This window comes from Hyperolius riggenbachi, chromosome 5 (assembly GCF_040937935.1).
Source record: "Hyperolius riggenbachi isolate aHypRig1 chromosome 5, aHypRig1.pri, whole genome shotgun sequence".
Classification (NCBI taxonomy): domain Eukaryota; kingdom Metazoa; phylum Chordata; class Amphibia; order Anura; family Hyperoliidae; genus Hyperolius; species Hyperolius riggenbachi.
Window position 1 is genome coordinate 14770603 of NC_090650.1, and position 14192 is coordinate 14784794.

At 45.8% G+C, this 14192-nt stretch overlaps 1 protein-coding gene across 1 annotated transcript in view; it reads right to left on the minus strand.

The window, feature by feature from the left end:
• Positions 1-2023: 2023 nt before the first annotated feature.
• The window catches only part of CRPPA (CDP-L-ribitol pyrophosphorylase A), a 230201-nt gene continuing 218032 nt past the window's right edge, over positions 2024-14192 (minus strand). Inside the window, exon 10 of the mRNA XM_068235105.1 lies at positions 2024-2882. Coding sequence (XP_068091206.1) covers positions 2772-2882 — 111 coding nt within the window. The 3' untranslated portion in view covers positions 2024-2771. The remainder of the gene's footprint in view (positions 2883-14192) is intronic.

Below are 14192 nucleotides of genomic sequence, written 5' to 3' on the forward strand. Positions count from 1 at the left end.
CCTGGATTTATCAGAAAACTGAATACTAGGAACACAAATGTTATAAAAATACACTATTCTCTATATTTCAAATATAAAACCTTAATTTTAGCTGCTCCCTTCTCCTACTGGTTCAGGGAGGGGTCATGTGACATTATTTTAACATCTCCACAAAACTTCAAGGGGCGTGTCTAAAGGCAGGCTTAAAGTGGATCCGAGGTAAACTTTTACTTATTGCATAATTGTGTTCCTTTCCTATTGTTTATAGGGCAAGCCAATGTATCAAGCCAAATACTTTTTTGTTTTAATACTCTAATTCCATATAAACTAAATAAACCACGCCCACAGGTTTTCAGAGAGCCTTGGCAGTAGCAAGGGCTCATGGGAGCTCAGTCTGGGCAGGGGGAGGAGGAGGTGTTAATAGCCATTGATTTCAGAGGCAGAGGGGAGGAGGGGGATTAGGTTTTTTTCACAGTCTGAGTGCTGATGGTGCAGATAAGCCTGCTTCTGTGTAATGTTTACAAACAACATGGCTGCTGTCGTATCACAGAAAGAAATAATCATTTTCTATTAAATCAGTTTGCAGCTAGATTTGCTGTGTAAACTATCTAAACTTTAGATAAGATATATAGACAAGTTACTTGTTATAGTTCGTTTTTCATCTCGGATCCGCTTTAAAGAGTCCCTGTACTGACACATAGTAGAATGTAGTAAATTATTCAAAATACCCACTTTTATGGTAATTGTCCTGGTATCAACATCAGAAACACTTCCTATATCTATATATTGGTATGTTGCCCCACCCTCCCACGGAGACAAAAGGCTCATACACACATCAGACCATAGTCTTTGGAAAATGAAAGATCACAGACCAATTTTACCCCCTTCCACGTAGTGTGAGAGCCATACTCTACACAGTCTATTCTATGGAGCTGAACTCCCCATCAGACAGAAATCTTTGCAGGTTGCTGCACACAAAGATGCTGCAGACATTCAAAGGATCAGTATCTATGCAAAAGATCTGTTCCTGCAAAAGATCCGTCCCTGCAAAATGCATTCATAGTCTATGAGATCTGCAGATCATCATACACACCTTGTTTAACTGACATTCATCTGCAGATCAGATCCACCAGGATGGATTTTCAGATCTGCGGATGATTGCTTGATCTGCAGATGAATGTCAGTTAAATCATGTGTGTATGATGATCTGCAGATCTCATAGACTATCATTGCAATTTGCAGGAATGGATTTTTGGCAGGAACAGATCTTTTGCAGATACTGATCTTTCGTGTCTGTACAGCATCTGTGTGTGCAGCATCTTGCAAAGATTTTTTTCTGATGTGGAGTTCAGCTCCATAAAAAGACTGAAGGCCACACACCATACATTTTTTTAAATATCTGTTCAATTTAAGAATTGCAATAAATTTTTCTGACTGATTGTAACATTTCAAAAATATGACCAATGTACCACACACCTATGTTCAATTTTTCCCCAATTATGATAAAAATGATTGGAAACTCTGACAAAATTGCTAGAGTGGGTATATTAATACATTGACAATCCAACACACACCATACAATCTTTAGAAAGATTGAAGAAAAATATCTGGCATTCCGGATCGATTAAAATCGAAGAAAACGGGAAATCCGATTGGATTTTTCAGTCGAATGAAAAAAGAGCTTTCGATTATTTTGGGAGATCCGATCGTTTTATCGAATTGCCGTAAAATCTGATCATTTTATTGTATCGTTTGTGGCCACCGGCTCTCATACTACATGAAGGGTGGTAAGATTGGTCTGTGATCTTTCATTTTCCAAAGACTATAGTCTGATGTGTGTATGTAGCCTTTAGCCTAGGAAGATTATTAGGCAGAATTCTCCTCCAAGAGCATTCTGGGAGACCAGTCATTATTTGTACAGGTTTCGGAACACTGTAAACAAACATTCCACGGTGATGCACCTGCCAGCAGTAAAAATGTCGCCACCTGTGATAAATTTAAGAATGTAAACAAAGGCGAGAAAAAAGTTTACAATGGGCAAAAACACTGACTAAATAATTTATTTTGAATATTGTAAAAAATAAGACATATTATTCATTATGTGTTATATTCAGTCAAGTTCCTGTTTATAGGCAGTTATCCAGATACAGTAAACACAGCTAAAGCACTGGACTTCTGGCTTGGGTTGAAATTCTTAGACGTGCATTTTATCAGTGGATATACATAAGTCATTAAAGAGAACCAGAGATGAAGCACCCTCTTGTATTTTACCTTATAAATCAGTGGGAACATGACAGTAAACACCTAATCTGCTCTTTGTTTCATTGTTCTCTGTTTAATCTGACTGTTATCACCTCTGATAAGAATCCCCGACTGTGCATTCAGTCTAGCTTTGCTACGGAAAGATAATAGCTGAGTCTGTCTTCTCTGGTGTCTTTTCAAGCCCAAGCCTGCCCCCTTGTGGCTCTGCTATAATGACTCAGCTATAATTATTCCCTGCAAAGCCAGACTGAATGCTCAGTCCAGGATTCTTATCACAGCTGCTAACAGACACTTTTAGCAGTGAGGATGAAACAGAGAAACAGACAGCAGTGAGGGTGAAACAGACAGGTAAGTGTTTTCTCTAATGTTCCTACTGATATATAGGGTAAAATACACAAGGGTGCTTCGTCTTTGGTTCACTTTAAGGCCAGGTTCAAAATGGGGAACTAGATTGCCCTCCAAGAGATCCTACTGCCCACGCACATCCGCCCGCACAGACACACACTGAATTACAGTATATTTCCAGAAGGTTATTCCCCTGCGGTCAGTATCTGTCCGGTGAGGGCGGGGTTCCTGTCTTTGACCAGCGCTGCGATTATGTCGGAAGCCTGGCGCACGTTCTCTTGAAGCCGGATGTCGTCCTGCAAAAGATAAAAGAAAGAGCTATTGAACATGATGTACATCTTTCTCCATCAATGCACGTAATGCAAACAAAACCATAACTATTGTCCTGGGACAATTCTGATTTAGGCTATAAAGATGGCCATTAACGGTGCAATCTTAGTGAACAATCTAATTTTTTTTATTATTCACATCGAAAAAAAAGGATAATATTTCACGGATCCACAGAATCAAGGAATTCAAACGAAAGCAATATCCCCGGTATTTGCTTTGCCGATAGCGGAGACTTTGCTTTGCCGATAGCGGGTACTTTGCTTTGCCGATAGCGGGGACTTTTCTTTACCGGTAGCGGGGACTTTGCTTTGCCGATAGCGGGGACTTTGCTTTACCGATAGCGGGGACTTTGCTTTGCCGATAGCGGGTACTTTGCTTTGCCGATAGCGGGGACTTTTCTTTACCGATAGCGGGGACTTTGCTTTGCCGATAGCGGGGACTTTGCTTTACCGATAGCGGAGACTTTGCTTTGCCGATAGCGGGGACTTTGCTTTGCCGATAGCGGGGACTTTGCTTTGCCGATAGCGGGGAGTTTGGCTTACCGATAGCGGGGACTTTGGCTTACAGATAGCGGGGACTGTGCTTTACCGATAGCGGGGACTGTGCTTTACCGATAGCGGGGACTTTGCTTTACCGATAGCGGGGACTGTGCTTTACCGATAGCGGGGACTGTGCTTTACCGATAGCGGGGACTTTGCTTTGCCGATAGCGGGGACTTTGGCTTACCGATAGCGGGGACTTTGGCTTACAGATAGCGGGGACTGTGCTTTACCGATAGCGGGGACTGTGCTTTACCGATAGCGGGGACTTTGCTTTACCGATAGCGGGGACTTTGCTTTACAGATAGCGGGGACTGTGCTTTACCGATAGCGGGGACTGTGCTTTACCGATAGCGGGGACTTTGCTTTACCGATAGCGGGGACTTTGGCTTACAGATAGCGGGGACTGTGCTTTACCGATAGCTGGGACTGTGCTTTACCGATAGCGGGGACTGTGCTTTACCGATAGCGAGGACTTTGCTTTGCCGATAGCGGGGACTTTGGCTTACAGATAGCGGGGACTGTGCTTTACCGATAGCGGGGACTGTGCTTTACCGATAGCGGGGACTGTGCTTTACCGATAGCGAGGACTTTGCTTTACCGATAGCGGGGACTTTGCTTTACCGAGAGCGGGGACTTTGCTTTACCGAGAGCGGGGACTTTGCTTTACCGATAGCGGGGACTTTGCTTTACCGATAGCGGGGACTGTGCTTTACCGATAGCGGGGACTTTGCTTTACCGATAGCGGGGACTTTGCTTTACCGATAGCTGGGACTTTGCTTTACCGATAGCTGGGACTTTGCTTTGCCGATAGCGGGGACTTTGCTTTACCGATAGCGGGGACTTTCGCTTACCGATAGCGGGGACTTTGCTTTACTGATAGCGGGGACTTTGCTTTGCCGATAGCGGGGACTTTGCTTTACCGATAGCGGGGACTGTGCTTTACCGATAGCGGGGACTTTGCTTTGCCGATAGCGGGGACTTTGCTTTACCGATAGCGGGGACTTTGCTTTACCGATAGCGGGGACTTTGCTTTACCGATAGCGGAGACTTTGCTTTACCGATAGCGGGGACTTTGCTTTACCGATAGCGGGGACTTTGCTTTGCCGATAGCGGGGACTTTGCTTTGCCGATAGCGGGGACTTTGCTTTACCGATAGCGGGGACTTTGCTTTACCGATAGCGGGGACTTTGCTTTACCGATAGCGGGGACTTTGCTTTGCCGATAGCGGGGACTTTGCTTTACCGATAGCGGGGACTTTGCTTTACCGATAGCGGGGACTGTGCATTACCGATAGCGGGGACTTTGCTTTACCGATAGCGGGGACTTTGCTTTACCGATAGCGGGGACTTTGCTTTACCGATAGTGGGGACTTTGGCTTGCCGATAGCGGGGACTTTGCTTTACTGATAGCGGGGACTTTGCTTTACCGATAGCGGGGACTTTGCTTTACTGATAGCGGGGACTTTGCTTTACTGATAGCGGGGACTTTGCTTTACTGATAGCGGGGACTTTGCTTTACTGATAGCGGGGACTTTGGCTTACCGATAGCGGGGACTTTGGCTTACTGATAGCGGGGACTTTGGCTTACCGATAGTGGGGACTTTGCAATACCGATAGCGGGGACTTTGCAATACCGATAGCGGGGATATAGAGGCTGCCATATCGATTTCTTTTTAAACAATACCAGTTGCCTGGCTGTCCTGCTGATGCTCTGCCTCTAAAACCTTTAGCCATACACCTGGAACAAGCATGCAGATCATGTTTCTGGCAAATAGGTCCAGATTTTCCGCATGTTTGTTTCAGGTGTGTGATTCAGTCATGTGATCGCTCCCCCCTCCCCCTAATGCAAATGCAGCGGCAGAGTTTTGGTTTTTTTTTTTCATAGTTCTTCCGAGTCCCTGGCCACCCCCATCTGCGCTGCTGCGACCCGTCCCCAGCTCAGCAGCTGCTGCCTAATTGGTTGCTGCCAAGCTGGGGGCAGGCCGTGGCAATGAAGGTGGAGCTTTGGAAGACTTTGGAAACATGACCATGACAATGTTGCCGGGGGGTGGAGCATCACTTGTGAATTAATTACAGCCAATTAGGTAAGTAATTTACCCCCTCCCCAATCCTGTATCATTAAGAAAAGCATGACAGGCTCTGTCTTCTAGGTACTCTTTAATGATCATCTTGGATGTAAGTCTAATGAAACTACAGGATAGCCAAATACCGGGCTGCGTACAATTTGCATTACATTTGCATGCAAGTAAGAATTATCTGCTTCTTATTGACCATTTCTAATTACCTAGACTTATTGGAAAGATAAACCCCAGAATGACAGATTTAAAAAATTGCTATACGCCAATAACATCATCAGGTTCAGAGAGGGGCCTGTGTGACATCATCAAACCCTCCCCCTCTCCACAATCCTGAAAGGGGCGTGTCTGAGACCTGCCTTGAGGCGTGTAACACCCTCAGGAAAACAGCAGTCTGTGGCAATGGCACTACAATCCTCAAGTAGTGCAATATCACTGCAAATCTGAGGGTAAGATCACAAGTAATCATGAAAGATAAAAGAAGTTTATTTTGTTATTGGATGTTTTGGTATAAAGCGAATTACACATGCCAAATTTTGAATAACAGTCATTCATGATAATCGTGGACTAAAAACTTGCGTGACAAATCGGTTCCACGGATATCACTCCCCTCCCCTTCGGCGGTTCACCGAGTTGGATTACACTTGGCTAACCTGTCAAGCAGAGTGTCTGTTCAATGAATGTTTCTAAACAGTCACCTGAAAGAATCACAAATGACTGTTTTGGGTGATAGTATTCCAGCCAATGTGCAGAGGCGTAGATATGGGTGGGCAGAGGGGAACACACGCCCCCGGGTGCAGAGCTGTGAGGGCGCCCAGCACAGCCGCTGCACCCCCACACACGAGAGGCAGCTTGCGCGCTACCCAAAGTGCCCCATGCTTCTCTCCCTCTCTCTGCAGAGGAGTGCTGAAACATTACAGCAGCAGAAAAAGCGGGAAATCTGTTTATAGAAACAGGAGGAAGGGGGCACATTTAGTTATCTAAAAGGGGCACATCTGGCTATCTAAATAGGGAAGGGGGAATAGGGGCGCATCTGTCTATCTATGGGGAAAGGAGGCACATGTGGCTATCTAAACAGTAATTGTCCATCTGTCTCCACCCATGACCACGCCCACATTCTGATGCATGTCCACACCTATTTTGTCTAGGTGGGGGGTGCAAAAACTGTCTTTGTCCCTGGGCGAAGAAAACCATAGCAACGCCTTTGCCAATGTGCATAGCTTTAATCTCTCTCTAATGGAAACAGACTCACCGCTAGAAATGTACAAGGAGATGTCAAACAGGCCCTTTTACAGTAACTTTCCTGGTTTCAGCATTCAGAAACACTTCCCATATCTGTATATTGCTATGTAGCCCCACCCTCCCAGAGATACTTAGTCTAGGCTGTTTATTATATGGAATTCTCCCCCCTCCCCCGAGCATTCTGGGAAACCAGGTATATCTTGTACTGGCTTCGGAACTCTCGGTAAACATTCCACAGAGCTGCACCTGACAGGAGTAAAGAAGTCACTACCAGTGATAAATGTCAGAATGTAAATCAGGGGGAGGAAAGATTTTACAATGACCAAACACTGACTAAATCATCTGTAAATAAACATTGTAAAAAAACAAAAAACGTTATTTTCACTACAGTTCCTTTGAAATCCATGTTAAATTAAAAAAAAAACTATCCCTGAGCTGCAGATTTAACTATCCAGCAACCCCGAATTACGATATTTTTTTGTATTGTCTGAACTCAGAGCGACCGCGTAACCTTGTGTGATGATGTAACCGCCGACCCCGAGCGCTCCACCGGGGCCGGACCTTCCACAGAGGTGACCTGATTCTGGGGGCAATGTGAGCTGCTCGTAGCACAATATTATTCTGTCCTTGAAGTGATATCTGCCAGGGATAGGTCTGGCGGGCGCAGGAGACGGCTCTGGCTCCGCTCAGACACAGCAGGAAGTCCTTGACATCGCCCGGCTATTTTCAGCTACGCGATACACAAAGACGTGTTACGACGCAGCTCATCAATATTTGCAATGGTAATTAACACCGCAAGGACACAACCAAACTCTAAGACTCAAGTCAAATTCTTAAAGTACCCTAAGGGATGTTTTCCACCGAGAAACGCGATTGCGATGCGATTCTATTGCGTTTCTTGCATTTTCCACTGCAGCAATTATGCCGGGTGTACGCCGCAACTACAATCTGTTTGCATCCGCAATTTTTGTCGAGAGAAAAAACTGGGCGTGAAAATATTTTGAACTGCCAAAGCATGAAAACAATCGCATACCCAGTGGCACAATCACTATGCGATTTTCCTGAATTCCTATACTTTGCACAAAAAAATCCAGCAAACACGACTATTGCAATAGGGGAAAATCCCTCCTGATCCTGGGTCTCTAATACTTTTAGCCACACCCCCTGAACAAGCATGCAGATCAGGTGCTCTGACTGAAGTCAGACTGGATTAGCTGCATGCTTGTTTCAGGGTGTGATTCAGCCACTATTGCAGCCACAGAGATCAGCTGGATTGCCAGGCAACTGGTATTGTTTAACAGGAAACATCCATATCACTCTCAGTTAAGGTTCCCTTTAAAATGTACCTACTGTTTTGTGATCCGATCACAATCACTATCAGATTGCAAAATTCCCACAGTAGAAAATGGCCCTTAGAGTAAAGGATAACCCTTAGCTCTGGAACTGACCTTTTCAACACAAAAATATCATTCTGTAGCTCTGTTTGCCTGCAGCTGTGCACAGTGTCAGACTGGGAGGTGGAAAACCTGAGGAAATCCACCTGCTGGCCAAGCAGCAGTAACCCTGTGTTTTCACTCCCAATAGAAACCTGCAGCAAGTCTTCACTGTGAGCAGCAACACCTGATTACTGCTGCTTGGCCAGCAAGGGGATTTACTCAGGTCTCCCAGCTCCCGGTCCAACACTGTGTGCACCTCTCCGTACGGGCTAAAGGCATTCACCATTCGTACATCTAAGAAATTGAGCGCCGGGTGAAGTGGATAGCAGAATGTCTGCAAAACTGCCAAAATCCGACTAGCGCTTCACCAAACCTACTTCTTACACTAACTCTCCCTTTACCGACTCCTAACACTAACCGTGCCCCCTCCCTACTTCTAAAACTAACTGTCCACCCTAGCTTCTCCTAAAACAAACCGTCTTGTTACCTTACGCCCTTACCTTTCACACGGGCGCATTTTCATTGCGCTGCGTTATTCTATTTTACCGCAGGGTAATGCTAAAGCAATTACAATATGGGGCGTTTCAGATCAGCTGCGGTGCAAAGCACTGGAAGCATCCAATCTCATGCAATGGCAACAGCGCATTATCGGCAAACACCCGCAGTGACGCACGGCAACCGGAAGTCATGTAAGTCAACGGCGCCACAGATATTTTAAACTGTGAAATGGCCTCACTCTACCTCTTCCGGCCTACACATTACTCCCTACCGGCTAAAGCCCCAGTGCCAAAATTACACACTGGGTGCTGCTGTAGCCGCAATGAACGTTATCTGAAAGGGGCGTGCTCTGTCCGATTTGTGCATAATGCTCCCCCACAGCTGCAGGAGCCTCAGCCGGGAGAGTGGTTATGAATGTATCTGAACAGTATGTGCCCAGGACGCTTCTGACCATAGCTGATGTGCACAGCCGTTTCGGAAGCACAACTGAAGCGGGTGAGTAGAGAGGACATAGCATGGTTTCAGTCGGGGGTTTCAAAGGGGGGCATCACTCCCACACGGAGGGGAGGCCAGCGAGCATGAGGGGTCAAGGAGTTTATGGGGACACTGAAAGAGCCAAAGGTATGCTATCTCGTACATTTTTAAAGTTCAAGTACCCTTTAAGAGCATTGGAACTTTAATAGTTTCCTGTTTGCAGACTGAGGTCTTATATTTGCTCACCGCCCACTTCCTGTAAACTACAAGTACTGCCCCGTCATGTAGTCACAGTAACTGTAACGCTGGGATGCTGGGAAATGTAGACAGGCATCTGTTGTCCTTAATTGGGTGTCACTCGGCTGCTGTTTGGTGCCTTGTACACTAGAGAGCTTCCCAGGCCTTCCCCTGGATAGCCTTTGCCCAGAAGTGGCCCTGAGTACATAAATGTGTTTTGTCTCACTTGTCTGGCATTGCGTTTAATGTTACCCACTACCCTATCACCCCACTCAATGCCTAACCCTAACCCTTCCACCCATAGCCCATTCCCCCATAAGTGCCTAGAAAGAAGACGCCCTACTTTATGCCTAACTAACTACAACTGTAAGTTCCTAAGCTTAGCCCCTCCCACGACAACCTAACGCCTAACCTTACTAGCCCCTCCCTGGTAAGTGCCTAACACTAACCTAACATCCGGCTAGCTACAACCATTAAATACTATGTGGTAGCTGATTGGCTACTAGCCACATTGGGCGGCAAATAGACCACCTGGGGGCCCGATTACCAAAATTTAACACAGATCTCACCAAGATCTTGTCGCCATCATTTTTCAGCAGGTTTCCCACAAAGCGTATATCACCTGTAGACTGAAGTCTAAAGGCAACATTTACAGGCATTCAGTTACAAAACGTTTTATACAGGGGTGAAGCATGCAAAAGATTTTTTTTTTTGTATGGAAGTAGAGTAATCCTTTAAAGTGAATGGGAACTGCATTTAAAAAAATGAGACAGATACTTACCCAAGGAGAGGGAAGGCTCTGGGTCCTATAGAGTCTTCCGGCTCCTCTCCTGGTCCCCTCGTTCCAGTGCTGGCTAATTTAGTCAAATACTGCTTTACCCGGCCGAAGGAGGCTTCAGAAGTCTTCAGGGAGCCCGATTGCTCCTGAAGAAGGGCGGCCCTGTACTGCGTCTGCGCAAGCACGCTCTCTTGCACGCTCACGCCTGTGCAGTATGGAGCCGCACGTCTTCAGGAGGACACGGCTCCCGGAGACTTCCAAATACCCTTTCGGTGGGGGATTGAAATGGGGGGAGCCAGCACAAGATAGCGAGCACCGAGAGAGGAGACGGAAGGCTCTATACGACCCAGAGCCTTCCCTCTCCTTAGGTAAGTATTTGCTTCATTTTTTTTAAAATGCGGTTCCCATTCACTTTAAGATTGTATGAAAATAATTATTACAAAAAGCTGCAAACAAACCTTGCTAAAACACCAACGCTGCTATCCAGGATCCCAATCAAAATTTAAACATGCGTCCAAAGCACCATGTTACCGCCCATGTACACCAGCCCTCTGCCAATACTCTGGTCTACATTCGAAGGAATCCTCAGCGAAAGCCCGACATATGGTATAGAAGATCACAACCGAATGTTCACAGGGGAAGAAAAACAGAACATGGAAAAATATAGGATTATTTATAATCCATTCTTAAGCCCGGCATCCCATTGGCGGAGAAACATACAGCGGCTTTCTGCTAATAAGGTGCAAGCAGCACTCATGTAACTGCTCAAGCTGAACTCATAAATTTATAGAATTCAATTATGCACGCCTGTAAGAGCGGCTGCCAGAAGGGAGATTATAACCAGCTCCAGTCGATAGATTGCCCGCTGACTCACGCGTTTATACATACACACAGGACGGGGCGAGGAAACAGACTGCCATTGTGATTTTCACATTCAGCCGTCAATAATTATCCTGTCCTGCTCGACCACCCACAAACCGGCACGAGTGCGTCCTGCGCGGCCTTCTCATCGCGCCCGGGAGTATGGGGATTACGCCAGCTAACTTTTCACCAACGTAGAAGACCTTTTACTCAAATAAACTGACCTTGAAAGTGGGAGCGTGTCAAGCGTTTGGACTCCGAGTGAATCGATGCGAAGGTTTGCGTTACGACACACTAAATACACAGTGTCACAGTCTGAACCAATTACGCCAGGCAGACGAGGAGGTATTTTAATTGAGTTTGTTTTCTTTTTTTTTTCCCTTCCTGCAAACACTAGGATAATATTTGCAGGAATAACGGAATACACGGTTAAATTTTCCAAGATGTTTAGAAGACGGAGAAGGGACATAACCAGAAACATGAGCTAATGTCCAACAGCGCACGTCAAAACTACCTCTAAACAGAGGGCCTTATTCTGGCCAAAACAGTGCAGGGCTGGACCTTCTCAAAATAATGTGTGAGAGTGCTCTTCAACAGTGACCCATCATTGGTAGAAGGAGAATCTATTACAATACAATAACATTTCTATAGCGCTTTTCTCCCATAGGACTCAAAGCACTTAGGCTCTCTCAGATTCAGTAGTTGGTAGTAGGATGAAGTATTCACACAACCAAAGTTATATTTCTGCAAATGCCAAACTGAACAGGTGGGTTTTCAGTCTAGATTTAAACACCTCTAGAGATGGAGCTGTCCTGATCCGTTGAGGTGAGGAGTTCCAAAACGTAGGGGCAGCATGACAGAAGGCTCTGGGACCAATAGTTTCCAAGTGGACTCTGGGTAGGACTAGATTATTAGAACCTGTGGATCTGAGATTGCAGGGATTGCTATGCAGCTGTAACATTTCTTTCATGTATCCAGGGCCCAGATTATTTAGTGATTTAAATGTCAGTAGGCCGATCTTGAGAAGGGTTCATTCTATAGGTAGCCAGTGAAGGGAGTGCAGGACTGGCGTTATGTGGCAGTGACGGGGTTGGTTGGTTAGCAGTCTGGCAGCAGTATTCTGTATCAGCTGTAGGCGGTACAAGTTCTTTTTTGGAAGGCCAGTGTAGAGAGCATTACAGTAGTCCAGTCGGGATGTATTGACTGACATTTTTGAAAAATATTTTTTTTTTCCGTTAAATGAAGTATTTATAGTGACTTCCATGTGCAAACTGTCCTTGGGTTGTACACTGCAGAAAATGTCCTTCTCAGGTTGTGATTATTGCTCCAACTGTATAACAAAGGCAACCTAGAATTTTCCAAGAACTTGTCATCCATCAAAACAGTTCTTTTGTGTCCAGGCCATGGTATCTCCAAAGAAATAAGGAAAGTGGCTTCAGCTAGACACCATGAGGCCGGTTTCAGACTACAAATCGGCATTAGCGAAACACCGCATCGCACTGTCAAATACAGGCCTTCAGGGATCCCCGTTCCCTGTCTGGCCCCCGGCCAAGCAGGAAGTGACGCATTGCTTGCCATCACTTCCTGCTTCGTGTATGCGGAAGTGCCCATAAGAGTATTGTTAAAATACACTTCCATGCATGCGCATGCGTCCTCTTGTCAGTGATTTTTTACAAATTCATGTGTTGCCATAGACTAACATGACTTACGGGCCGATGCAGATCGCCGCAACGCGACTTAGACCTAATGCTGGGCATACACGGCCTCGATTATGCGCCGGATCGAGCCGCTGGCTCGATCCCGGCGCATCCCCGCTCGCGCCTCTATTGATCCTTGCTCGTCCCCACGGGCGCTCATCTTCCGCTCGATTCCCCGCTATTGTCCGCCCGCGGGGATCAAGCGGGGAATCTATTCGGCAGGTCATCGGACTTGTCGGATATTATCAATCGAGCCATCAGCAGCTCGATTGATAAGGAGAAAACGCCCAGCATAACGTCAGGGATGCAGCGAAAACATCACTTCCGTCACGTGGCAATGTCAAAGTATGAAAGTCTCCATAGACTCATTGCACAGCGGTGGGCTGCGGTAACAATATTGCACTGCACCAAATCTATGTGAAAGAGCCCTGAAGTGATCTCGGTAGAAGATGTTCCTAGGTCTTCATGTATCCAAAAAATAAATTAATGGGGCTTCAACTATACACCTTCATATGTTTTTGGTAAGACATGTTGTTGGTAGAAGCTACATAAATATGTCACCTAGATTTGGAAAAGTGTATGAGACGAGAGGAATATACTCACAAAGGTGGATTGCAGCAAGTGGGAAACCAACCACATGAATTAGATGGAGAAATATGGCCTGTCTCCACTCGAGAATTCCAGGTGTAGGTGGATGGAAAAATTTAATTGGTACCAAGAGTGGCAAGGCCACTACAGTCCAATAACCTTCCCCACCCCCACCAGAAGAGGGAGGTATTACTGACACAACAACAGTGAAGAGTGCAACTGGTTGTGCAGCTAAAAGCTTGGAGAGGCACTCCAAGTTTTTGGCTGCACAAGCAGTGGTACTTTACTTGGCCTGAGGAAGTGGGCTTGCACCCACAAAACGCGTTTCCTGTGCTAATCAAAATCAACTTCTATTTATTACACCAGTGTCATTCAAGAGGTAAGTCACCTCTACTCTTTTTCTATTTTATTTTGTTTTTAACTTAATTTTATCTCATTTTGGGCACCTCTTCACCCTTGTTATTGGTTACCTCAAAGGCAACCACTCATTTATATATTTAATTTTTACTGCATTTATGCAGGGTCGGCCTTAGGTTTCACTGCACCCTGAGTAAAACTGGATTTTGGTGCCCCCCCCCCCATCCTCTTTGCGCACGTACACACATACGCACGCACAAACAGGCCCATATATAGCACCAACAATTTGCATCGCTCGTTATAGCTGTGGTGCGTCCCTCCCCCAAAAATGCCCTCAGACTCAGTATAAGTAGGTAGGTAGCCAGGTATAGGTGCACTCAGTATAGGATCTCATGTGTAGGTGCCCTCAGTGTAGGTAGCCAACCATAGGTAGTATAGTTGCCACAGTAAAGGTAGCTAGTATAGTAGCCCTCAGTATAGGTAGTATAGTTG